At 40.6% G+C, this 25,093-nt stretch overlaps 1 protein-coding gene and 1 long non-coding RNA gene across 3 annotated transcripts in view; one reads left to right on the plus strand and one right to left on the minus strand.

Moving 5' to 3' along the window:
- Positions 1 to 25,093, minus strand: part of COMMD1 (copper metabolism domain containing 1) — a 60,213-nt gene that overhangs the window by 22,181 nt on the left and 12,939 nt on the right. The window contains exons 2-3 of one of the 2 annotated variants that reach the window (XM_033513211.1): positions 20,185 to 20,466; positions 8,336 to 9,821 (exon numbers count right to left, since the gene is read on the minus strand). In XM_033513211.1, coding sequence (XP_033369102.1) covers positions 9,795 to 9,821; positions 20,185 to 20,466 — 309 coding nt within the window. In that variant the 3' untranslated portion in view covers positions 8,336 to 9,794. Of the gene's footprint in view, positions 1 to 8,335; positions 9,822 to 20,184; positions 20,467 to 25,093 lie in introns of those variants that run through there. The other variant, XM_015622225.3, reaches the window with a different exon arrangement.
- On the plus strand, positions 12,008 to 24,856 carry LOC117244145. The gene is made up of 3 exons (XR_004496669.1): positions 12,008 to 12,241; positions 23,783 to 23,922; positions 24,399 to 24,856. It is a non-coding gene; the product is annotated as an uncharacterized LOC117244145 (long non-coding RNA).

The following is a 25,093-nucleotide window of genomic DNA, read 5'->3' on the forward strand; positions in this document are numbered from 1 at the left end:
GAAAGGAAAGCAGAATGAAAGAGGTTTAACTGTTTTTGCAGAAATGTTCGCATCTTTGGTTCCAAGTCTAGAAAACTACTCAGAGCCACACAGAAATACTTCTGTGGGCAACAGATGATCAGCTGATGGATGAAGATTTTGCTTTATTTAGAGCATTAGAGGAACAAATTCCCTCTTTTTTATTGATATAAAAGCATTTCCCCATTATTTGTATAACAACTTTCATAAATGTGCAGCCCTCAACGAAAATTGCACTCACCTTGAATTTCCTTCTTGTTTTAAAAAACTGAGAAGTCAAAGTGTAAAAGACACAGGAGGGAACAGGACACCACTCCAGCTCTGGAGGGGAACAATCAGCAAACTCTCAGCTTTTACTTTAGGATAATGTTACAGGCACAGCTTTTACAATGTCACCGAGTTAACAGGAAACAAATACCTCACTAAAAATCCCTTTCACAGCAAACCCTTTCTTTTCACCCCTTCTTACCACTGGAAACGAATAAGATGAAATAGTGTGACCTCCCAAAAGAGGCAGGAGAATGCTGCCACTCAAGACAACACTCAAGGTGTGTGTGGTTTTGGGGGGATCAAGAGACAGGACAGGAAGAGATGATGAACAGTGGTCTTCACCGAGAATGGACAGCAAACACACGCATCGGTACCACAAACAAACTTCTCTTTGCTGCACAAGTTGAACTTGGAAGGCGGCTTTTGGAGGTGCTGGCTGAGCAACCAACAGGCTTTTACAAATATTTGTGCAATAAACCACACTGAGGAGTATTCACCCCAAGCTCCGTTAGCTGCAGTGCTTAAGGCAGTCTTTGTCAGGCTGAATCTGCCCTTTGAACAGACCCGAGCCACTCCCTGGAGAAGCCTCTCCCTCCGCTGACCACACAAGGAACCTACAGAGGAGACAAGACTCAACACACACCGTTCAGAAGCAATTCTGACTGCCAAATATTAGGTGGGGAGTAAATCTGCCCAGATGTCACCTTGTACTTCTTGGAGGCAGCCACTGGAATTCTGTGTTTTGTTGTTGTTTTCTTCGCTACTTTTATTCTGACTGCCCATCAGGTCACATAAATTTTGTATCCCCTTAGGGAAAAGATCTCTTCCAAGGACACCTCTGGCACCTTGGATACAAGCTTCAGGGAACTGTTCCCACTACCGACCAACTAGAAGAAATAGCCCAAAGGCATGTATCAGGATGCACAGTACAGAGGGGAAAAACCACCCTGCTTGCAGATGGAGACTCTGTGGGTCCAGCCAAGCTGAAAAAGAATGAAGTACTGACATGTCTCAGGAGAACAGCACCTGTCAGAAATGTCACTGATGTTCTGGCACTGAACTTGGAAACAAATCCTTTCCTTCAGCTGCTGGTGGGAGGGGGAACAAACTAAACCCTGAATAATTCCACTCCTTTCACCATAATTCACATTTTCTGACATCCTCCTAAGCCCCTGTGTAGCAGGAAAACAGGCAGCCCAGTGTAGGGAGGCTACGCTAGGGAAGGTGAGCATCACAGAAAATTCAAGTCCTCATGGAAATAAATAAACCCCTACAATATTTTCAGAATTTCTGCGGTAACAACACCTCTTTGAGGCAGCGATATTTCTCCATTTCAGCTACATCCTCAGTGAAATACAAGCCATTAGTACAACAGTAATTCATCACCTCAAGTCTTATCTTGCTCTCTGGACTCTTTCACAAAAAACAAGGCCAGCCTTAGAGACAGAGCTTTAGCTGAATGAACACAAGGCCCCAGGGACTTGTCCAGGAAGCCGCACCTCAGGTAGGTGTTGCAGGGATCAGCCCCAGGAAGAGCCTGTGGCCTTCTTTTTGAAGTAGGAAAAAAAAAAACCCAACTATTTTGAATCTCAGATCCTGAGATTAATAACAAATAACCCTCTCAAAAATCAGTAGAAGTCCCCTTTTAGTTTAGATGCTGAAAATTAGCCTTTGTTAAGCCAATACAACAGGTTACTTAGACATAACAGAAGCAGATTTTCTGCATTTCTATGTTTATATTTGTAAAAGTTCTCCCAGAAGAAAACTCTCCCACTCAAAGATTTATTTCCAGACCCTGCCCCAGTTTCCCAGTAAGTTAGTTTCTGGTGCTTTTGGCTACTTGATCCTTATGTGAGCAATTAATTAGGAGAAAAAAATAAACAATTATGGTATGCTTATAGGTTTAAGTTGTCATTAACTTGTTTGTTGGCTTTCTCAAACTTCACAGTCCCTCAAAAGAAAGGTTTTTTGATTGCTGAAAACAAGGTATGCTCCAGGTTAGGGAGAACCAGGAATTTCAACCTCACTGGGTTAGAGACAGCACAAACTCTTGCTAGTACCATCCCTCGCAGGATAGTATCAGCTGGATCATGGTACTAACCATTCTCATACCCCTGAGGAGGAGGATACTGGTGTACCTGGGACTCCAATATGGTTCTGGAATCACAGGAGGCTTTGCCATGTTCTGGAATCAAAGGGAAGGGAAATTATATATCCCTGGTGCCACAAGGGATGTCTAAACACTTCTGAGTTGGTTCTGCTCTTCCACCTGTGGCCATGGCCCTGAGGTCTGTGTGTAACGCATTTTCCACGTTATAGAAAATCATTTCAAGCCCAGAACCAGACTGTTAAGAATTGCTTCCTGAACAAGCTAAAGGCCAGGGAAGTTAGGAGAATACTATTTTGTATTTCTACTTTCAGAGAGTTCCTTACCAGTTTTCATTTGAAACCCATGTCCAGAAGCATAACTCCATTTGTGCTTCAGTGATCAGCACTTTTACACAGGCAGATTCCCATGCCAGAAGCTGCCCTCATGCAGCTACAGCCATACAAAGGAGTAAGGTTCTGAAAAGCACTAAGCAAATCACTAAAAATTAGTTCCTTCTCATATAAATAGCATTGACACTGTAGTGGGGATTAGATACACCTCTTGTTTCAGTATCTTGGAATCAAAGCAATTAAAAAAACCTTACAAAAATGATTTGACAAGTACATGCAGGCAGTAAGATCACCATGGTATCTGACTGCAATGCTGTTCAACGATGACAGTGACAGCAAGCCAGAAATCTGGAGGTTTTTCAAACAAGCTCCAAGGCTCCCTTTTAGATTCTGATTTCCTTGGGTGGAAAAAGAAAGGGGAGGCAGTGCACAAAAAAAGATGTGATGATGATGATGATTGTGTTGAGTCCCTGGAGGATGAATCAACTCCAGGCTGATGCAGCTTACACTAATAAGCAATTCAGAGCTTTAAAAGTAGCATGTACTCCCTCCCTCCCCCTTAAAACATTTGCTTGATATAGAAATTATTAGAAATTAAATGCTAAAGGAGAAGCAAAATCTTTGAAGATACACAAATACAGTACAAAAAAGCATCTTTGTAAGGTTAGATTTGGCCCATCTTTCATAAGCATAACATATGGGATTAAAGCACAGAATCACAGAATGGATTAGGTTGGGAAAGACCTCTGGGATCATCGAGTCCAACCCATGACTAAACACACAGTGTCAGTCAGCCCATGGCACTGAGTGCCACCTCCAGTCTTTCCTGAAACACCTCCAGGGATGGTGCCTCCACCACCTCCCTGTGCAGTCCATTCCAATGCTTAATCACCTTTTCTTTGATGAAATTCCTCCTAAAAATTCCAGAAAATACCTCAGAAAGAAGTCAACAACTCCTCCCAATTTAGTTCCATCAACAAACTTCCTTAGTATCCCTTTAAGGCCTGTGTCCAAGGTGTTTATGGAGATGCTGAAGAGCCCTGGGCCTAAGTGAAACCCCACTGGTGACAGGTTGCCAGCCTGATGTCACCCCCTGCTCTGTAACCCACTGAAATAACCAGATTTTTATCCTTGCAGGAACCTCAGAAGAAACACTCTCTGGGTATCTCCAGGGCCTCCTCCACCCTGGAGATTTCTCTCGTTGTCAGTAATTGATAATTTGCTCCTGGCACACCCACACACAGCAAGCTGGCAGGGGTGCAGCCTTGTGAGTTTGAACACAAGTTTCCAAAAAAAGTCTATGGGCACGTATGTTTGTGAGGGGGTGAGCCACACGAGTATCTAACACATTGCAGTGACTCATGGGAAAATTTCAGAGATAAGAAGGAAGAGGAGACAAAGTAAAGAGCAGAAAAACCCAGAATAGCTTGTTTTAGCCAGCTGTTTGTGCAAATGGAAGGCTGCACATGAAACCAAATACACTGAGAAATTATCAGGGCATGAAGATGTGCCATTAGCTTTGCAAAGGGTGAGTTTTTCAGCCCATGAGCACAGCACAGAACTTACAGTGCCATGATGGCAACTTCTTTAGTGGTGTAACATACCCATGATCGTAAAACTTTTATTTTTATTTTTTTTTTGTTTAGATTCTTATGCTATTACTTTCATACTCAAAAATACCCTGGCAGGACATGAAAATCTCCTCCAGCTTTAACCAGAAAGACAGACTATACATGTAAAGCACTTTGCTTCAATAGAAAAAACCCCACATCTTTTCCTCAATATCTGACTCATTGTTTTTCACCTGATTTGTCTCTGATTAGTACCAGCCAAGTCTAAAGACTAAACACAAGCCTGAGAGAAAAAGGTCTGCTTGTACAGAGGAGCATGAAATCATGGACAAAACACATCTTCATAATTTCAAGTGTAAGAGATCTCCATGTTCTCGTTTTCAGCACAAAAAGTCATGTTCCATCCACTTCAGTGACCCAGCCCTTGCCTTCATCAAAAATACCATTGAGTGTCAAAGGATGCTGGCATTTGCATTAACAATGCTCATACTGTGAAGCATGTTTACCACTGAGGAGAGGAAAAGAAAAAAATACTTATTTCCATGTGCAATAGACCCATTTGTTCGTATTTGGTTCTCAAAATCTAGTTTCAAGTAAGCCCAACTCACAATAAAGGGTGAAAGAGGGAGATTAGTGCAGGCTACAGATGACAGATGAGCTAAAGGGGAAGAGAGGGGAAAGGATAATGACCCTTTGGTTTGCTGATGTTCAATGAGGCATCTGAAGACTTCACCCAGCGCGTGCACAATCAATTCTCTCTGTAAATCCATTAAAACCCTTGACAGCATCCTGTTTGAAGCTGGGATTGCCACGTGATTCACTGCTCCAGAGGGGAAAACCATCAGAAAGAAGGAGCAGTGTCCTCATGCACCCCAAGCCACGTGTCCTGTCACCAGCGTGAGGTTCCATTGCTCCAGACTGAGGGACAATTCTAACTGACAGTGGTGTGCATGTCTTCATCTCAACTACAGCTCACTTGAAATGCAAATAAGCTGCTTACTCTCAAGCTGCCCTCTGCCCAATTCTAATCAAGACTCCAGAGTAATAAGCCTTGTTTGTGCTCATGTGCACCTCAGCTAGCAAAGCTGGTTCTTAGCATAATCATCACTATGAACAAAATTTTACAGCTTAGCCACACAAATGTACCACATAAAGCTCATTACTTCAAATATATTTGAAGACGCAGGTGCCACGTAATTCTTCTGTATTCCATCCTTGTTATTAAAGCTCTGTTCACTAAATCCACAGAATTTTAGACAAGGAGTTTCATGCAAAATTTCAAGTGAAGATCTCATACAGTGCTTTAAAAAAACACCAAACACCAAACCACACACAGCCATAAGAATATAATCTATTTACAGCTTCCCAGAAAAATCAGCTGTGCTGCAGAGCAAGAACCACACAGTGTTTCCATAACACAGCATTGGGGCTCAGTAGGATAATATAACAGGACAGGGAGACACCCTGAAAACCTGAACCTTCCCCAGAACAACCTCTGTACCTTCATGTGCTCATGGGCAGCTTTAACCTGGGACACTTTGTGGTTCTCTGCTGTGCTGCACAACTCCACTAAAGGAGAAAAACCCCAGGAGCTCTGCTGACACCAAACAAGGAACCAAGTTTGGGAGTGAGGAGGAAGCCAAGGGAACAAAAAGATGGAGGAAAGAGACAGAACAGCAGCCTGAGGGGCAGAAGGGAAAAGAGGAGAGGCAGAAGAAATGAAAGCAGAACCAGCAGGGAAAGAGAGGAGGGAAAAGAGGAGAGGCAGAAGAAATGAAAGCAGAACCAGCAGGGAAAGAGAGGAGGGAAAAGAGGAGAGGCAGAAGAAATGAAAGCAGAACCAGCAGGGAAAGAGAGGAGAGAAGTGGGGCCTCACACACAACCAGGCAGGCAGTGCTACTGCTGAGGGGTGACTGACCTGCTGCTCAAGACCCACTGGACTCCAAGCCCACTGCACTATTGCTTACTTCTTTAGCAAAGCCTGAGAGTGACTGACCTTACTGATTAGAGGGCATGCAATATAACCAAATTACTACATTTTATTAGGTGCAAAATGATATTGCTTCACACTCAAAAATTTGGAAAAAGCAAGATGTTCAGAGAAGGACAGAGGTTGAATAATACCTGGAACTGGCATGGAGCAGAAGATTCTGGGGAAACCATTTCGGATTAAAGGCAGCATTTGACGTAGGATCTATCAACAGGGAAAGGAAAGAGAAGCACTAAAAGCCGTTTCCTGGATTTTGGATGGGGAGGATATTAACAATCTGCTCCAATAGATCTCCATTTCAGATTTTCTCTGGCTGAAAAAAAATCCTCACCAGTATTTTCGCCTATGACTTACAGATATCATGAGTGTTCTGCCATTATAATGCATGGAGACATTAAATAAACTTCTTTGCCCACAGGTAAATGTTCTTGTGTGCATACAGGAGGCCCTAGCCAACATTTGTCCAGGTGATAACTCTGTGTGTGCTCCATGTTTTATCCAGGCTTAGTCAGAGGTGCCTGGGACTGGTTTGCAGGACTGATGTCCATCACTGCTGTGGCTGCACTGCCAGAGACATACCCTGGCAATACCACAAAGGCTCTGCACTCTGGGAACTTGGGCTGACGGCTTCTCACACCGACCACCAGAATTAATGGAAATCCTTGTGTTTATGTTCTCCACCTTCAGATTGTATCCTTCAAATGGGAATTAAAATACCTGATATATAACTGATTATAAGTATTAATTTATGAGATTTTTATAGCAGTAAGAGGGGTTGTGTAGGAGCCTCCACAATAATAAATACTATTGAAATAAACTAAATAAAATTAATAATTTTGTATTCAAAGCACAGCGAAAACAAACATTAAACAAAGAGAGAATGAATGAAGAAGACAAATTACTTAGCAGCACCCTTTCAACAAACATCTTATTATTCGGGGCAGTGAATGAAACAGAGTCCATGTGGGAGAGAAAACAAACACACAACCAGAGCCAAGCAAAGGGCACAGAAGAAAGGAGGGCGCGGAGGAGCCGCGCTCAGGCGGGGAATGCTGCCAAATGGGGAAGGCGCTGAGGCAGCAAAGGGAGAGGCCTGGTGACAACTCCCTGTCTTCAGGAGAAAGCCCTGGCCTCTGAGAGGGCTGTTGGACATTGGTGCTTTTTCCTAGGATGGGACACGATGAACCATGCTGACCCGGAGCACAAGTATTTGAAGTCATGTGTAAATTCCTGGCTGGCAGTGAGTCTCATACTCCCTGTTCACACATAAAAGCACTGGCCGTGCTCAGCCCTCAGCCAGGAGCTGTGTGTGCTGCCCCAAGGGAAAGGCAGGAGCTGAAATCTCTCCTGGGAGCCAGAAGAGTTCATGGAGAGCTCCACATGGTATCATGCAAACACACCAAAAGGGGCAGAAGGAAGGACTGAGCTTGGAGCACAGCATCCCACCTCGCACAGCCCCTTCCAAAAATCCTCTTCCAAAAAAGCAACACCGGAGAACAGCAACATCCAATTCTCTTTGAAAGAAAGTACTGCTTGCTCAGAGCAAAAGTCAGTGGTTTAGGTTCAAATACAAAGATTTTCTGAACACAGTTTTCTTACCAGGTAGCTTCTGCATGAGGATCACAGCAAGCCTACATCTCTCACACAACTCAAAGGCAACTGGGATGTGACAGCATCATCTAACACCCAAGTCCCTCAAACTGAGTTCTCCTCCAGCAGTTCTGGAGAACAGTCCCCTTTAGAAGTGAGCAAGTCCTTTTGATCTCTGTTACAGATACACATTATATTGTTGGCTTTTTGCAAATATTGGAATGAATGTTATGTGTATATGGTTAGATGTTGTATATGTTGTATTAGTGTGGTTCCTTCTATTTCTGTGGTTGATGGAGCTTAGAAATGGTAGTATAATATACATATGTGTTGAGCTATGGCATGGTATTGGAGCGGGGACTACTTTTGTTTGTATAACCCAGGGACTAGAGGAGATGGTTGGAGACTCCCCATTCTTATATTATCTTATCCAGATGAAGACAGCAGTGACCAGAGCTCTGGGGAAGAAATTTATTGCATTTCTGTTATCAGGGAATATGAAACTCAGTGGAGCCAAGAAGATGGATTTATTGAGAAAGGGGCGAGTCAAAAACTAAACAAATAAACATCCAAAACTTAAAGAGAATGTTTGAATCATGTATGAGAATTTATGAACATGCAGTGGGGTTCTGTTTTTAAGGGACAATCCTTTGTTAGTAAGGTGTGCTCTCTTGGCTGAATGCAGAGACACCCGGTCATATCTGTTCACTTTATCTCCTAACTGTCTTTTTATTAAACTTTTAAATTGTATAAAAAATATGTGAACCTCGTTTTTCACAATCTCCAAGCTCTGTGCCTGGAAAAACAAGCCTCTTCTTTTCTTCACTGCCTCTTTCCCCAGAGAGCAGCTTCAAACCCTTGAAACTGATCCATTTGTCCATCATCTTTCAAAGCCTCGCTCTCAGATGCAGGTATTGTCTTTCTTCTCCTTTAGCATCCACCCAGCTTGACTTGGTGTGCTTGCAGAGGGAAGCGTGGGGATACAAAAGTGGCTCAGTCACACCTCATATCCAGACCAAGACATATATCAGTGCTCCTGGATCACAGGAACTTGGACAATTATCCATGCTGTTAATTGTCATGCAAAGCATTTGGTGTGCTTAAAGCTGTAAGTACTTCTGCTCAGTAAACTCAGTGTTTGTTCCATATGACTTTAATAAAGAAACTCACATTTAAACACGTTTTCTTTGTAATTTCATTTGTAACTAGCATTAATTTTTAGCCCAAGAGTTTTGATTTAATGCAAATACAGGTCTCTCACCCAGCAGCCTGCACTTCTTTGGCTGACAGTTTAATGACATTCACTAAACTACACTTCCCACAGTGTAATGGGAGGTGCTGCATTTATTTTCTGCTTTTGCTTCCTAAAAATGAAGGCTGAAGAAGTTTGCCTCCACTGCCTTTAGCTGAACAAAGTGAGAGGTTTTATCCATAGCACCATTTGAGAGGAGCTGTCAAGCTACATTAATCACTAGGCAGTGCAGACAGAGGGTGGAATCTATCTCACCAAACCTTAGGCTCCTAGAGTTGACCTAGTAATGCTTGCTTTCCTTTGGAGTCCATATTCTTCCAGGGAATAGTCCAAGGCAGACAGATTTATCATTCCCTCAAGCAGCCTGGGTTTCTCCATGTCCTCTCTGGTGAGCTCTGGGTGACCAGCAGATGCAGACAGGGCTCATTCATTGTTCAACTCAATCTTCAGTGAGAAGAAGCATGTGAATCAACACCTCTTTTTCACATTCTCACAGCAGTAGCTATCACAAAAGCCAATTCTGTCAAGTGGCATGTTTATTCTCTTTGAATAATCAAGATATTTGTAGGCAGGAACAGGTTCCAGTCTAATTAAATTTGATCAGATTTGAGCCTCCTCCCAGACAGTTGCACTTCATAGCTGTCTGGGAGCATCACGGTGATGTTTACTGGGAAACACGAGAGTTCCATTTCTGTAAAAGCAGGCGGTTCACAATTAGCTGCAGATAACTCAAAACGACTGCTTAGAGCAGAAATGTAATTTTCTGAAAGGGGTTATTGGTCCTGACCATGATGCAGTGCACTCATGATCTGTCACACCTCATTACTTCAGATCAAGGAAGTCAGGCCAGTGTAACTGGCTCTAACTGGATACCTTAGAGAATCTCCTCAATGCTGAGTCCTTTTAAGATGCTGCCTTCCAGGCTAAAGTCTTCCAAAAAAAAGCAATTATCAAACTCATTTTCTCAAGTTCTGTGGTGTATTTACAGGTTAAATGGAATGAAATTTTTTAATAGTTCTTAAAGCACAGCTTCACTTTTGAGGGCAATTCAACAGAAATGGAAGCAATTGACTGAAAAGTTTATTGCCTGTAAGCATTCAAATACCACTTCAGGGGTTTAAAAAAAAAAATCTGGATATTATAGCAGCTTTGCATGTTCAACCAAGATTCAGAAGCTGTCGAATTCTAATTCCAGTAGTAATTTGTATCTCATTTAGTTAGGCCACTGCAAATTAAATACAGGGCAAGCACATCCCCGATTTGCATTGGTGGAGCCTGGCCATATTTGAACACAAGGAAACTTTGCTCTTTTCATCTTCTATCTGCCTATCTAACTCCACGTAATGCAGTCTGGGAACTCAAATTACAATACCACAATCTTCACTAGGTCTCCACTGACGCAATTTATTACCATTCAATCATTAGGAGTGTGACAATGAGTACAAGGAGCACTGATTCCCAGCACAGAGGTCCTTTGGTTGTGCAAGGTCAGCGTAAAAAGCACAACGAAGTTATTTCTGTCCATAAACCAAGAGTTTTTCTACTCTCCTTGTGATAAAAAAAGGGGGAAAAAAAGCCCTGAAAAATTGGCATCAAGTATGGCTACTTCTAAAATTGGGACTGTATTTCAAGCATTTATTAACCAAATTAAGCATATGCAATTTAAATTATGCTTTCCTTGTCATATTAACATTTTAATGAATATACATCAGTGAATTGAACTAAAAATATATTGAAGATTTGCATGTCTGATTATCTCTGTGCAGTTTTGCAACTGATAATTTGAAAGGAGGACAGAAAAAAAAAACCCTTGTGTGTCAAGGTCTATGCAAAATTACAGCTGCAAGAGGTTTCTTAATCAAAGGATTGTCTTATATCTTTTGTAAGTTAGAATCTCTTTCTAAATGAAGAGGATTTGCTCCAGGAATTATGTTCAAAGTAGTCATTTCCTCAAGTAGTATATAGGACAATGATGTCTTAACCAAAAGCACTTGCCAGGGATCTCCTCACTGATATAACCATCTCCTTTCAGAGAAAAGCAGGGAAACTTATGCTTCACCCCACTGCCTTGGTAAGTATTTTCAAAACAAGCAAAAAGAAAAAAAAAAAAAACTGGACCAGATGCATGTAAGGAAACAGAGAAAGCTATTTTGAGGAAGAAATTGTCAACACCAACCAACTTCTTTTAACCACTGAATGAAAAAAAACCCTGAACAACAAGTGAGTTTATTTGTTAAAGCTGTGGGTAAGTCAGGACTCTGTTGCTGTTCCCAGACTTAGAGGATCACTTCAGGCAACACAGCCAAGCTGTGGCTCAGCTCACCACATTTCCCACTAACACTAGACAAAACTACCAGGCAAGGAATAGGACCAGAATTTCAATCATGTTTCTCATTACTGCTGTTACAAATCTATGTAGCTGAGAAACTTCTAGAAACAAAGAATATCAACACTGTTAAAGTATCAAGATTTCCCCCTTCTTGCAATCTGCGCAGATTCCCACCTCCAGATATCCTTTTAGATCATTTCCATATCAGATACCTTTTCCACCCTTCTCCAAATGAACTCTACAATACAAAACTCATCCAACAGACATGTCTCTCATTTTCTATTCCTCCTCCATTCTTGGAAAAAAACCTGGCACTTTAGAGAAATTATCCCCAACATTCAAGGAGAGCTGCTTCATTTCTGTTCAAGAGATCACTAGCTAGAATTTAAAATGGGGATTCTTTCAACGTGCATGGTTAAATGAGCATTTTTTCCAAGGCAAGGCAGAGCTCTCAATTTCTTTTGCTCAATTTTGCCCTCAACCTGTCCCTTCAACAAATTGATCCATACTAAAAATAATCTGAGTGGAAAAAAAAAATAAAAGGGCGAGGAAGGAACAAAAAAATATCATTTGGACTCAATCAGCCACTTTCAGCTCCGTGAACACGTCACTGCTGGGGCAGCACAAGGCTGAGGACAAGCAGCAAGGAAAAGACCAAAACCACCCTCTCAAACCCACGTGTCATCTTCTGTGGCAGTTCCAGTTAGTGCCTTTTTTCAGTCCATATTTTGACAAGATGAAGCCAGCATACCAAGGAGCAGACAAATCTATTTAATACAGAGGTAAGTGAACCTGCAAAAAAAGGGCTTTGTTTCCTATAGTCTTCATCCAGTCCCTTGGGAAGGGGCAGGAGTCTCTCCCAGAACTTCTCTGCTGGCCTCTAGAAGTCCCTAGTCCCAAGCAGCACTGCTAGTGGTTTGTAACAGCAAGGGAAACTGCAGCAGGAGTGAGAACTTGATTTTATCCAAACAGGGTGCTAGTATTCCAAGCATTTCATGTGGTGATTAACTGCATTTCCATGCAGGGAGCTCACAGAACCTCAGCATTGATGCCAACTCCCAAGGACAGCTTTGCACACCAGCAGATTCCAGCCAGCTACCTGTGGAATCACTCCCTTGCAGGAGAGGTTTTGCAAACAGAATGATAAGAGGAAAAGAAAAAAAATTATATTTATCTTTTTTCATTTTTAGCTAGGATGAGTAGAAGCTCTAGGAGGATGGAAAGCCCCAGTTTGCAGAAACTAGAATGGAAACACCTGCTCAATGAAAAGATTACACTGAGAACTAGCCATGAACTGAAGGGATTTTGCTTTCCCACTGTGGACTGTGTTTCTTCTGTTGCATCAATTCTTGCACAGCAAAAACCTGGGGTCCATCTTTTATAAAATGTATATAAAAATATATACACACACACATATATTTAAGATACAATAAAGAGAATCCAAAGGACTAAGCAGCAAAAAGAGTGTAATGCTCTACAAGTGTTTCTCCCCAGTTATGTGCCAGCTTTCTTCTGTTCTTCTAATACCTTCTCCCACACTAGCTTTTCCTAATTAAAATAAATTAAGAACCTCTTCTTACTTACACCCCGAATGCCAATGCTCAGAGATCTCAAAAGGGATCATGACAAAAGGATCTCAAAAGCACTTCTCAACAGCAAAGTGGCACAGTGTCAAGAGGGGAAAGGCTGGCCAACTGGCAAAACAACAATTTTGAATGTATTTGGCCAGGCTAGGCCTGTAAAAACAAGATCTTTGTCAGCCAATGCAGTGGGCACTTGTGTTCATAACAACTCCTTTTTTTCCTGAGTTTCCTAAGAACAAATTACTTGCTAATGTTGATATCCAACTCCCCCAAAGAACACAAATGGACAACACCACCAAAGCTAAGATGCAAAGAGGCTTTGATTTGCTGTAAACAGGCTCTCCAGCAAAGAAATTTCCTGTTTTTAAGAAGTTTTTGAGAATCAAGCAAAACTTTTGACTTTTGTTAAAAGGATGCTAGTGGAGATTACAATTTTTGGTCTCCAACTGCATTTTGCCTCAATTACAGACTTGCTTTGCTGCAAGGTCATGCAGCCAAATGGTGCCAGTCTGCATGTGGCATGCTGTGCAAATGCAGTGCTTTATTTGCATGTTTGCAGACACTCTCCACATAGCCCCAAGTCCACGGTGGTGGGGAATTGCACAGACAGTGGGACAGCCTGTGATTATTTACACAAGAGCTGCACAAGTCACATTGAAACTGCTCTGCCAACCTGCCTCAAACAGAACAACTCCTTTTGTCATGGGGGAGACGCAGTTTAGGGTCTCTGACTCTGCAGAGCAAACTCAAGAAAAGGTATATGGTGAAACACTTCTGCTGGGACAACTTTCAACAGCCACATCTGTTGACCCCAGCTGCCTCTGTGCTAGCCTCCTTGCAATCTGTTTCTCAAGGCTGCAAGAGATGCTCTGGAGGGCATTTCATCAAAGCTACACACATTTTATTTCTGTGTGTGAATGCCAGATTGATGTTAGATTGCAAAATATTTGTTGATAACACTGATATTATATATAACAGATTGCAAGTCCTCTGTCATAATGTGCAAGACCCGAGAAGGTAAAAATTTCAAGGGTCCAGGACTGAATCTGAATTTAGGTGTATGAAAGGCAGTAAATAATCATCACAGCTGGCTTCATACAGCTCACCTTCAATTAATGCAGAATTTCTCCCTGTAATACCCTGAGCTCAGCCACAATCAAAAATACTTGTATCTCAGTTAACTTGCTCTATTTAATAACTTCAGCAAATCCAGTTCCAGAGTAAAGACAGGGAATATATGAGTATGTGTGCACTTGCGTATCCACATATACAGGGTACAAATAAACCAGCATAGAAACTGTCAGCACAACTGATTATAGAATATCCTTGCTTTGTATAGGATGTATGCATGAGGTAAAAAATACTGTCAGATATACCCAGTGGAAAAGTGACAGTTTGAGTCAGACAGTTATTTAATACCTCCATTTAATGCTCTTATCTCCTTAACACACTTATTACACTTCCATGTCCCAAGAACTACAAATAACAGAATTCTCTTCTTGTTCCCCAAGTTTCTCCCTACTCCAAGAAGGTGACAAAAATTGACCTGTCGAAGCAGAGCACTACAGAGAGTACCATGCAGAGGATTAAGTAAATAACTGAATTAAGTCAGTCAACTGTGTTCATTTCCTCTGTGCTGAGTGACCTGCTGCCCTCTCCATTTTTTATTTGCTTTTGCACTGTACTGCCCTTACGTAAGTGTTCCCTCCAGCTCATAAATTTCCAAGGTGAACAAAAGCTCAAATGATTACATTCAGCTTGGCCACAAAGGTGATTTTTTTCCCAACTGACTTCTACTTAGCAGATTCTATCATTTTAATCACATAAAAATATTAAGCCCATTTGGGTTAAGTTGATTAATTTGGCTTCTAAATGCCTGTGCTTTCCCATTTCCGACTGGAACATCATTTCTGATGATATTAACAGCTACAAAGATTAAGATAGATTATGGCTGGAAAGGAAAAATGGTTTGGTGGTTGCCTTTCCTTCCTTTTTGCAGGCCAGGCTGGTGTTATTTTGGTTTGGGTACCTGGAGCTGCTTTTCATCTCCGCACGCATTGCTTTGCCCACACCAATATCCTACAAAAAGCAATCTTTCCAAACAGATCCTTACATAAAAAAGATCCATTATCTGGGGCTATTTTCAGCCATATCTCTGAAGCAGCCTGACCTGGAGTCACACAGAAGCAAAAGCAGGCGCAGCCATAATCCTTCCTCCCTATGGCATGAGTTTACTCCTGATGTTCTCTTGGTCTGACCTCTCTGCAGCAGCAACAGCTATGGCTGGGGATAACTGCAGCTGACAAAAGCCAAGAGAAAAATGGCTTAGAAAAATGCACAAAGCACCACCACATCCTTTGCAGCGTTCAGTCTGAACTCCCAGCAAGGGAATGAATTTTCTAGAAGATTTTTTTATTACATTGTGAAAGCATGCTTATGTGTGAATGCTAAAAATAAATATAATTTGTTTGTAGCACAGACGATAGAAATTTCAGCCTAAATTTGTCTAGACCTAATTAACAAGTCAGAAAAAAAAAATTAATCTCCCAGAAGTTTACTTTGAGACCTACTTCACTCCTTCGTAAAACATTAATTAAATCTTTATAGTCACTCCAACTAAAACTTGATGAAATGTCAAGCTCCAGACCTTCAAAATATTGGTAGCATTTTATCTCCTACATATAGCACGTGACAATAGGCCTTATGAACTCTTTCCACACATAAACCAATAGAATTATTACCTGAATTGTTATTACTATTTTCTCTTAATTACTAGGGTCTGGACCCTCCCAGTAGCAGACAGTAGGTAAACTGCCAGCTGACAGTTCCTACTTTTTCAGCATCAAGTATGCTCTTGCACTGGCAAAGGTGCACTTCACCTAGCAAGCCATTTCATCAGAAAGTATTTTAGCTCTCTGGGGAGAGTTTAAAGTGACAATCAAAATATAATCATAAATATTGAGTATTAGAATTTCACTGAAAAGGCTGTTGCTAATGTTTGCTTGTTCCTTAAAGAAAAATACTTATTTTTATGAAGATACATATCCCTGGTGATTTCAGACCAGAGAAAGTATATTGAATAAAAGGCTGCTGTTTGCCCTTAACTTTGAAAGAAATGATCCTAATTTCTTACCCTGTATGTAGCTTCTGGTATTTGCTACATTGGGGTGTTTAGTTACTGTATATCAGTAACTATTATGACCCCTCTGCCAGGTAGATGCTTTTAAGAAAAGGAAAGTGAAGAGAGATACAATATTTTGGGAAAAAAAAAAAATCCTTTAATCCATAATCCTGATGTGATTACCTCAGGTTTTTCCAGGAAGAATTGTGCATGAGAATCTCAGCTTCATGTTAAACCAGGGCAGAAAATACTCTTTGATCATAAAACATGCTTTAAGATCCAACAAAGCCCCAACAGAAGTGATATTACATGGATTACTGGTATCTTAAACACTGAAAAGAAATGTATGTGGAAACACCCATTCTGTAAATAAGTTAAAGCAAAAAAGCCAAGAACAAATTCTCAGTTAATCTGTAATATCTGATCAGCCTCAGATATTAAACTGCAAAATACATAATGATACATATTTATATAAAGAAAGAAAAACTTATTGGCAAATCAGCCCACAGGAAGAACAACACAGCCCCAGGGGAGAGGCACATCTCCTGAGCAAAATAACATGACAACATCCAGAACGCAAGTTTAAATATAATCTTAGTGCCAAGCCATGTGGTGCAATCTTGCAATCTTGGTGCAAAACTAATGCATTAATTTTCTATCAATGGCAAGGTCAGGTATAAATCTGGGACTGAAGTGTGCAGGTAAGCCAACACTGCACAGCAGTGGCTGCCCACCACGTGGAGCAGTGCTGGTGCAGAGGGGCAGGAAGGGCATGACAAGGAGGATGCTCCCGATCTCTCTCCCACCCCTCTGAGCAGATTCATGTCTGGCTGAAATTTCATACCAAAAGGGCTTTACAGACATGCTCAGAGAGGGAGAACAGGATAAAAAAGGACATAAAGAAGGGGGCAGGTAGCTATAGATGTTTTAAGAGAAAGCCAGCAAGGTAGATAAAAACCCCAAGAGGATAAAACCGTGTGCCAAAGAAAAGATGGGCTGTTAAAACGGAAAAAATGAACCAGCAGTGATGAGCTCTAAATATCACAAGATGAAGGCAAATGCAGGCTAAAGTGCAACTGCTTTATAATTTTATTTTTAGTCATATTGTTAAAGAAAATGGGCTTTCAAAGCTGATGGCTAGCATGTTCATCTGCCTTTAATCTTAATATAGATCTGCCAGGATCTATAAAGACTACAACACCAGCATAAAGCAAACTTTTAATGTTGCTGTAAAATCTTTACTGAAGAAGAGTTCAAATTCCAATTTACAGATCCTGAATCAAATTTTTCAAAGTTTCAAAGCACGATATTTTCAAATGTTCCTCATTAGAAGTGTTTTTAAGAGTACCTAGGGAAAAAGGTTCATTTTTTTCTCTTATCAGGAATGGCAAGGCTAGCAAGAATTAATGCACACAAGTTGTGATGGATTCTCAAACACAGAAACATCTCTCTCCAGTCAGAAAACGTTTACAAAATTTGACAAAATTCACATAAACTTGGTGTAGTGGCATTTATGAACCAGTCACTTCCAAATCCCCATTCCCAACCACATCAGGTCTCACACACAGAGTCTTCCCCTTATGAAAGAGCTGACTGACTAAATTTCAGAGAAGGCAAGCAGGAAGCAAAGTTATTTATTGAAGCAGAAGGAGCAGATACTTCACCAAGCAGCCTGGCCTTCTACTGGGTAGAGATCTAGATCCAACCCAGAAACACTGAGAAGAATCAGAGCGACTTCTGGAAAGGTACATTTTCTACAGAGCACTTCTTTGCTTCTGTTGAACCATGAAATATTAATGTCAATTCATTACATATAAATGCATTTGTATATTCCCCTGTTATCATGTGTCCAAATGAAAACAGTCTGTTGTGAATAATTTATTCCTGAATCATCAGCCAGCTTTCCTCTTCAAAGCCAGATCTTCATTATTCATCAAATGCCATCTATGGCTGACAACTTAGAAAATATGTTCTCTGCTAAACTTAAGAAAGGTACCAGTATATGTGCATTTGATGTGCTACAAAACTTGATATTTAGAAGAGATGTACTAATAAAGTAAAAATACTTATAAAGACTATAAAACATGACAGTTTCAAGTTAGTGAGCTGGATCCAGTGTGCAGGAACAACTTGTTCAACCTCCAGTAAGAGTCTCTGTGACCAGTCTTTCCAGGAGATCCCCAAATCCCTGTGGTTTCCCAAAACTCATCCCATCACAGGAGCATACAGCCTGATACACAGTGCCTCAACCCAAAGATTTACAGCAGACAACTTATTTAATCCACAGCTAAAGGCCATGTGAAACCAGAGCTCCTTAGAATAAATGTACATTGACTCAAGTGGTGACAATGCTACTTACTCCATGGTTGTTTTGGTAAGCACCAGTTTAACTCACACCAAGTGTCAGGCTTGCCACAGCTCACTGGTGTCCTCAGGGAAGGAGGCAAAATTGTGTTTGATGGCAGATCCAAAAATGCATTTACACAACCATATTCCTTTGCAGCATGAAGGAGCATTGCTAAAATAATTAATTTTGATTTTGTTGTGGGGCTCTTCAGTAAGAGACATTATAGGGTCTCAGAAATGTGTATTCTTCCTCCATGTTCACATCCCCTGACTCTCTCTGCAGAGGGTGAAAGACATCTAAATGACCTTGCTGCTTGATGTTATTGTAAAAATCCATTATTGGGGGAAAAAGGAGTTTCAAAACAGGAGTCACTAACTACATAATCCCCTTATGAAACACAACAGCGATTCTGAGTTAAGGATGCATTTTTTAATGGATCCCATTTACTCACTAATGTACTCAATGTACTTATTATAATGTGTTCCCTGTAACCTTTTTATTCAAAGTAACCTTTTTCCATTTGCTGCTAACAGAAGACAATAATTTTCAATCTTGAGATCCTGAGCAGAAAACTCCACTTCTTTGAGGTGAGGAAAAAACCTGAAGCCACACACCATTATTGGTCACTGCAGAGATCCATGAGTGGAAGGCTCAGGGAAGATTAGCTTCCACTGACTGCAAAGGAAAGTGAACTGACAGAATGAGTCCAACATTCTGTCTCTGTAGGATCCCAGCTTAGATGTATGCTCATCCTGGTCTTGGCTTAGCCATACAGTTTGAATTCAATCATTCCTGTGCACATGGATATTCCAGGTGTGTGCACCTATGTATGGATTGAGGTATTCCTAATTCAGGTATTCTTGCTATTAAAATACTATAAAATACAAGGAACCTTGCTAAACATTAACTGTTAACCTCAAAATGCCCAAATCAGCTCATGGCATGATTTGCAGTAGCTACTGCTAAGAAAAGAGGTTTTCAAATTTACTAAAACATTGCAGAAATAAAAGATACCAAATTGAAACACGCTTTCTGTCAGAAAACAACAGTAAATGTGATGATGAGAAGCTGTTAGCTGCACATTCCTATGGACTATAAAGATAAAAAAAAGGAAGGCAATGTTCAGCACTGATACAGTTATAAATATATATATACAGATATCTTTCAGATAAGGCCAGATTGCATAATGTGACAGGTAATAAGGATGTACTTCTAACATAAGAATGGGTGTTATGTAAAATAAAAAGGAGTCTTTCCTCTCATTTGTTCTAAAATGTAATTTGTGAACTTTACTCTTTTTCAGCTCCTACTCTGCATATTTTAACTAATTTTAGCGTTGAATTAAAGGAAAAAAAGACTAATTGAATTTGTAGTGCATAACATTCAAACAGAATTATAAGATCACGTTTGATTTCTACATCCTCTGGTTTTTCAAGCTTAATGTAAAGAAAGCTATCAATACATATATGATGAAAATAAAGAAGCAAAAATTGTATTCACCACCCAGAATGTTTCTTTGTATGCAAAGATGGACCTCAATTTCAAGTCCATTAAAGGGCCAGTGGGGATGAACCAAGTGGCTTGATTTGGATGCAGTGAACTCAGCAATAGGTAATATGCCTCAGTGCATATGTAGCTACGTCAGGTTGATATATTTTGCAAAAAAAAGCTTACCTGCCCGTTTTTTCCCAGTTCCATTTCAACTATTGCAACAGGAGTGTTCATCTGATCAATGTGTCTCAACTGTGACTTCAGGTCCACTCGCCAGTTCATGTTTTTCAAGACATTATCCCAGCGGCTCTGATTGATCAGGCTCTCGTGGATTTGAGTCCGGTGGTTCTTCCAAAATTTTGCAATGACTGCAGCCTGATCTGATGTGATGCCACCTTGTTTTTTGGTTTGGGCAGTGAGGAAAGCTTCCAGCTGATTCGAATCCATGTCTGCTGAAGCAATTGACTGCAGGAAAATAAAGGGAGTAAAAGGAAAAAGCTTGCTTAACTGAGGACTTAAAGGTCACATCTTTAGGGTTCAACAAACATGGATCTTAAAAGGGTTGTATAAAACAAACTAGGTTAAGCAAATAACCTGACACCTTTCATTAAAACTCAATTTGCAAGTGTCCACTACTTATCCCAGATTCCTGCCCCAAAGCAGCTGGAGGGGAGTGGTTTGGCTCCAGCCATGAGCTGGGAGCACCTTTGGGAATTCAGTGCTGGTATGGGATAGCAAGGAGGATTCTCCCTGTGTCCTGGCCCTTTCCCCAGTGTGCTACAGACATTTCCAAATGGACACTGCTACAAACAGTGTGTGAGGTCTGGCACTGCACTGCTGCCCTGATGGGCCAGGAAACAGGAATGCTGGGACAAACAAGGCGTGTTCCTGGGCTGAAACAAGTGAAGGGACACCCAGCTCATTGCAACATCCACAGTTTCATCTGCCACCTCCACACCACACACAAGGAAGCAAAACTGGTAAATGCTGCAGCAGTAAAGCAGGGACTGCAGCAGCAAGAGCACGAGTCTTTCAAGGGAGAGGCAAATGCAAAATGCAACTGCATTTTTCCATCTGTATTATTCTATCCCTAAGGCACAAAAATCCTTAACAATTCAACTGCAGCTTCTTTTAGAGCATTGGTGGACTTTGTCAGGCTTTATTTGTATTTTGCAATGGAGTGGAAGGGGTCATTTCCTCCTCCTCCCTGTGCAGCAACAGAAATTATTATTCCTAGAAATCCCTTTTTATATAGATATCCAGTTTGTCCATCTATTTTTTCAAAACTGATAAACCCACAGCCTTGCACTTGCATTGCCTAAGTGGCAGTAGCTGCTACTATATATGGCCACGAAGGGAGGACAGGAGGAGGAAAGAGGAAACTGTGGTCAAGTTTCCCCATTGTCACTTCAAGCAGATGCTTTTGCTGCATTGTCACACAAAATGGATGCAACTTCTCCAAAATGAACACAACATCTGCGAGCACACACTGACACAGAGCACAGCAAAGTGAAGTGCAGCCAGTCCTTGGGATTTGCCTTGATTTAATTTGCCTTGACGTGGTACTGCTACAGCTGCACTCCAGGCATTTGGGGAAACCACAGCCTCATTATTCCTTTAGCCAGGGGGGTGACATGGTGTGGCTTTGGGCTGGACACACACACTGCACCTCACATTGCCTGTCTGCAAAAATGGGCAGTACTTATCTAAAAACTGAGGTGTCTGTAGTGGTTTTTTAAGAGGGATGAGCTGCCTTGCCTTGCTTTCACAACAGATCAGCTGCCATCTGTTATGTGATTGAGAAAAGAAATGGCAATCAATACTACGAGTAAAGCCTCGGCTGTATTAAGGCTCCAGCTTAATAGGAGCATCTGTGATTTTATGATAAAATCTGAGCTGCCTGGTGCACCATTCTGGCTTTTCTATAGGGCATTTGACATATTGGTACATACTGCTTGCTTTATATCAAAAATATTTAACTTAAGAGGTAATTATCCTGTACCAACTCATTATGCTGGAAGTGAAAACAGCACTTTCCACTTTCAGAAGAGAACCTATTCAGATTTACAGTCCCTTCCTACAGCCACGTCTTACACTGTCTACTAACAGCAGTGTGGAGTATTATCTCCTTTAATATTTTTCCCATCATTACATCTGTGTTGGTGTGTTGTGTGACACCAGCTACTGCTCGTGCACTCCTCCTGTGCTGCTTTATGTGAATGGGGGGAGGAGTGCAGGTGAATCAACAAGCACAGACCCCAGCACCTTATGCAAGCCCTGTCAAGATCAAGTTCAGATGCAGACTTTCAGTTCAGCTGTGCAGAAAATTGCCTTCTGTTTCCTTCCTGTACAGGAAACCAAGAACACAAACTGTGTCCTCTGCACTGAGTGAGGCAAAGGTGCCACAGCAAAACAGCTCGTCTGCACTAAATGTGACCCTAATGCAGGCTCATGGTGATACCAGCTACCCCTTTGATAGGCTTGATTTCATAACCTTCCAATGTTTCACATTTATAACCCTCTGGAATTTTTTTTTAACCTCACTCTCTTCACAACAACCGTTTTTGCAAGATGCAGCAAGATTTCTGGCAGTGCTCTTCTAAGCTGACAAAAAATTGCAGACACAAAGTTCCTTATTGTGCTTGACACGTGATATAAATCGGACTTTGAAGTGTATCCAGATGAGGAAGCTTATGACCAAACTTGAAATTTTAAGCATAAGGAACACAAAACAATATTACTAGAGCATATACAGGACACTTCAGCCTGGCTATTTGGTAAAGATCATAAAGAGGTTGAAAATTAATTAAGGTCTGGTACAAGCCACATTTAATAACTCTGCAGATTTATGTATGATAAGCATCATGATATAGTTTTCTACTGAAAGAGTGCCACATAAAACCAGAGGATGGAAACCATGTATGATATTTAGCCACCATTTATACCTCCCTCATACACACATGTGCACATGTACATACAATATGTGTGGTTTTATACTCTACACATAAAAGAAACTTGCTGCACACAGCCAAGAACCCAAAAGGTAACAATCATACTGTATTTTGGTGGAGTATTTATCAGATAATGCATACCTTATATAATATAGCCTTGTAATCCATCATTCAGACTAGAATCTCTCCCTCTTCTTGAAAATATGATTACTACTTAAAAATTCCTTAAAAAAAATTAATGGAAATGGGTACAAACAATCAATGAGTTATATTTTGGTACAGCTGCATGAAGATATTAATTAATGAAGACATATTTTCTTTGAAATTCCTCAACAAATCCCAGCAGCTATAATGGTTTTCAAGTCACATAAGAACAGTAACTCATTTTAGTATTCTTTTTCATCTTAACTAGAAAACATTTCACTGTGGACAAAAAATGAAAGAATATTTAAAGTCTTTGCTGATCTTCTTGGTCTCTTGTTGCACGAACATTTACACAATTAATTCTTCAGACAAATGGAGTTCTACTCCATTGCTCAAATGAAGGGCCTCAGTTCAGAATTTTTTTAAGCTTGGGGAAATGTTTTAATTTAACCTGGCAAAAAATTATATTTCCAGTCATATTCTGCATAGCATTACAAATAGTTCTTTCTATTAATTTTAACAATGCTCATTTATTACACAGAATATCAAATTATAGAGAATACATCTGATTGATATTTCTAAGGATTGATTTAACTTAGAACACAAGTGGTTGTTCTGTGGTTGCAACTAGAGATAGATAAAATATATCTGATTCTAAGTCTCCCTTTCATGCTATTAAACCCCAGGAGCTTCAGATGAGCATTTATCACCCCCAGGACAATGACCAGCTGTTGTTCAACTCTGCCATGGAGAATTGTTTCACTGCTGGAATAAACAACACATGAGCAGTTTAGCATCCTAACTGGAAAATCCTCAGAACTTAAAGGTATTGAATCCTGTTTTATCCATCTGCTGCTAGAGCTGAATCACTGTCAGCACTGATTCTAGAGTGATGCATCTTATTAATGCAAATTACTTAGTCCAGACAAACCTTAAAGTGCAGAATAATTGCCATACTTTCAGTCACTGTAGTGTTAGTGACACATCATTATGTTATAGAGACTTTATACTCTCAGCTAATTTCAGTTTTTGTTGGTAATCACAAGTAATTTACCATTTCAACATAAAAATCTTCAACTAACAAAAACCAGAAAAGTTCTTTTAAGAAGGTGTAGAATCACAGCTGTTCTATGCCAATGCAAAATGTAAATTAACTTTACTTTGACTATTCACTTAAATCTCTAAGTAAGAAAAGCCTATTTCAAAACTAGAGTCTGCAAGACAACACTATTAGATATTAAAAATTCCTCTCATTATGTATTTTATGATTTGATAACACATACTTTTTCTCTTCCCTCCTAGAAAGCACAGATTATGGACAGAATATCATATTACAAGCACACAATTCCTGCCCTCAGTGACTGGCAATACTTTCCAGAGGCTGGGCAGATGCTTTTGAACAGCAAGAAGCAGTTTTGGTCATACTGAATTCTCCTTGTGTTCTCCTTCAACACATACCCACTATGTCTTCAAATACAATTCAGCCAATAAAAATATGACTTCAAATACCATTTCCTTAATGAAACAATATTTGATAATCTGGAGAGTTTTGTATTAGCCTAATTAGATCCATCAGACATGTGCCCTGGTGCACAGAACAGGAAAACAGACTTAAATTCATTATCTCTTCTGAGAAATAAAGCCTGACAAGCACGCAGTACTAGTGAAAAACAACAATTGGTAAAACCCACTGGAAGAAAAAAAAGAACACATTTAATTCTCAGAAATAAAGCATTACTTGTCAACCATCACAGAAGAGCTCTAAGAGCTGGACATTCCAGCATGTGGAAGCATTTCCTCCAGCTGACCCTCCAAAGTGCAGGCAGCTGCCAGCCTGTAGCACAAAGAAATCCCAAGCTCAAGGAAACCAACAAAGCAGTGCCATGGACCATGCTACTGAACTTGCCTCCTCAGGCTTTTGGGAGGTGGGGTAAAAGGCTATTCCTGCATCACAGCCCTTCTCAATCATGTGCTTTTAGAACCCTGAAAGCCATTTC

This window comes from Parus major, chromosome 3 (genome assembly GCF_001522545.3).
Source record: "Parus major isolate Abel chromosome 3, Parus_major1.1, whole genome shotgun sequence".
Taxonomy (NCBI): Eukaryota; Metazoa; Chordata; class Aves; order Passeriformes; family Paridae; genus Parus; species Parus major.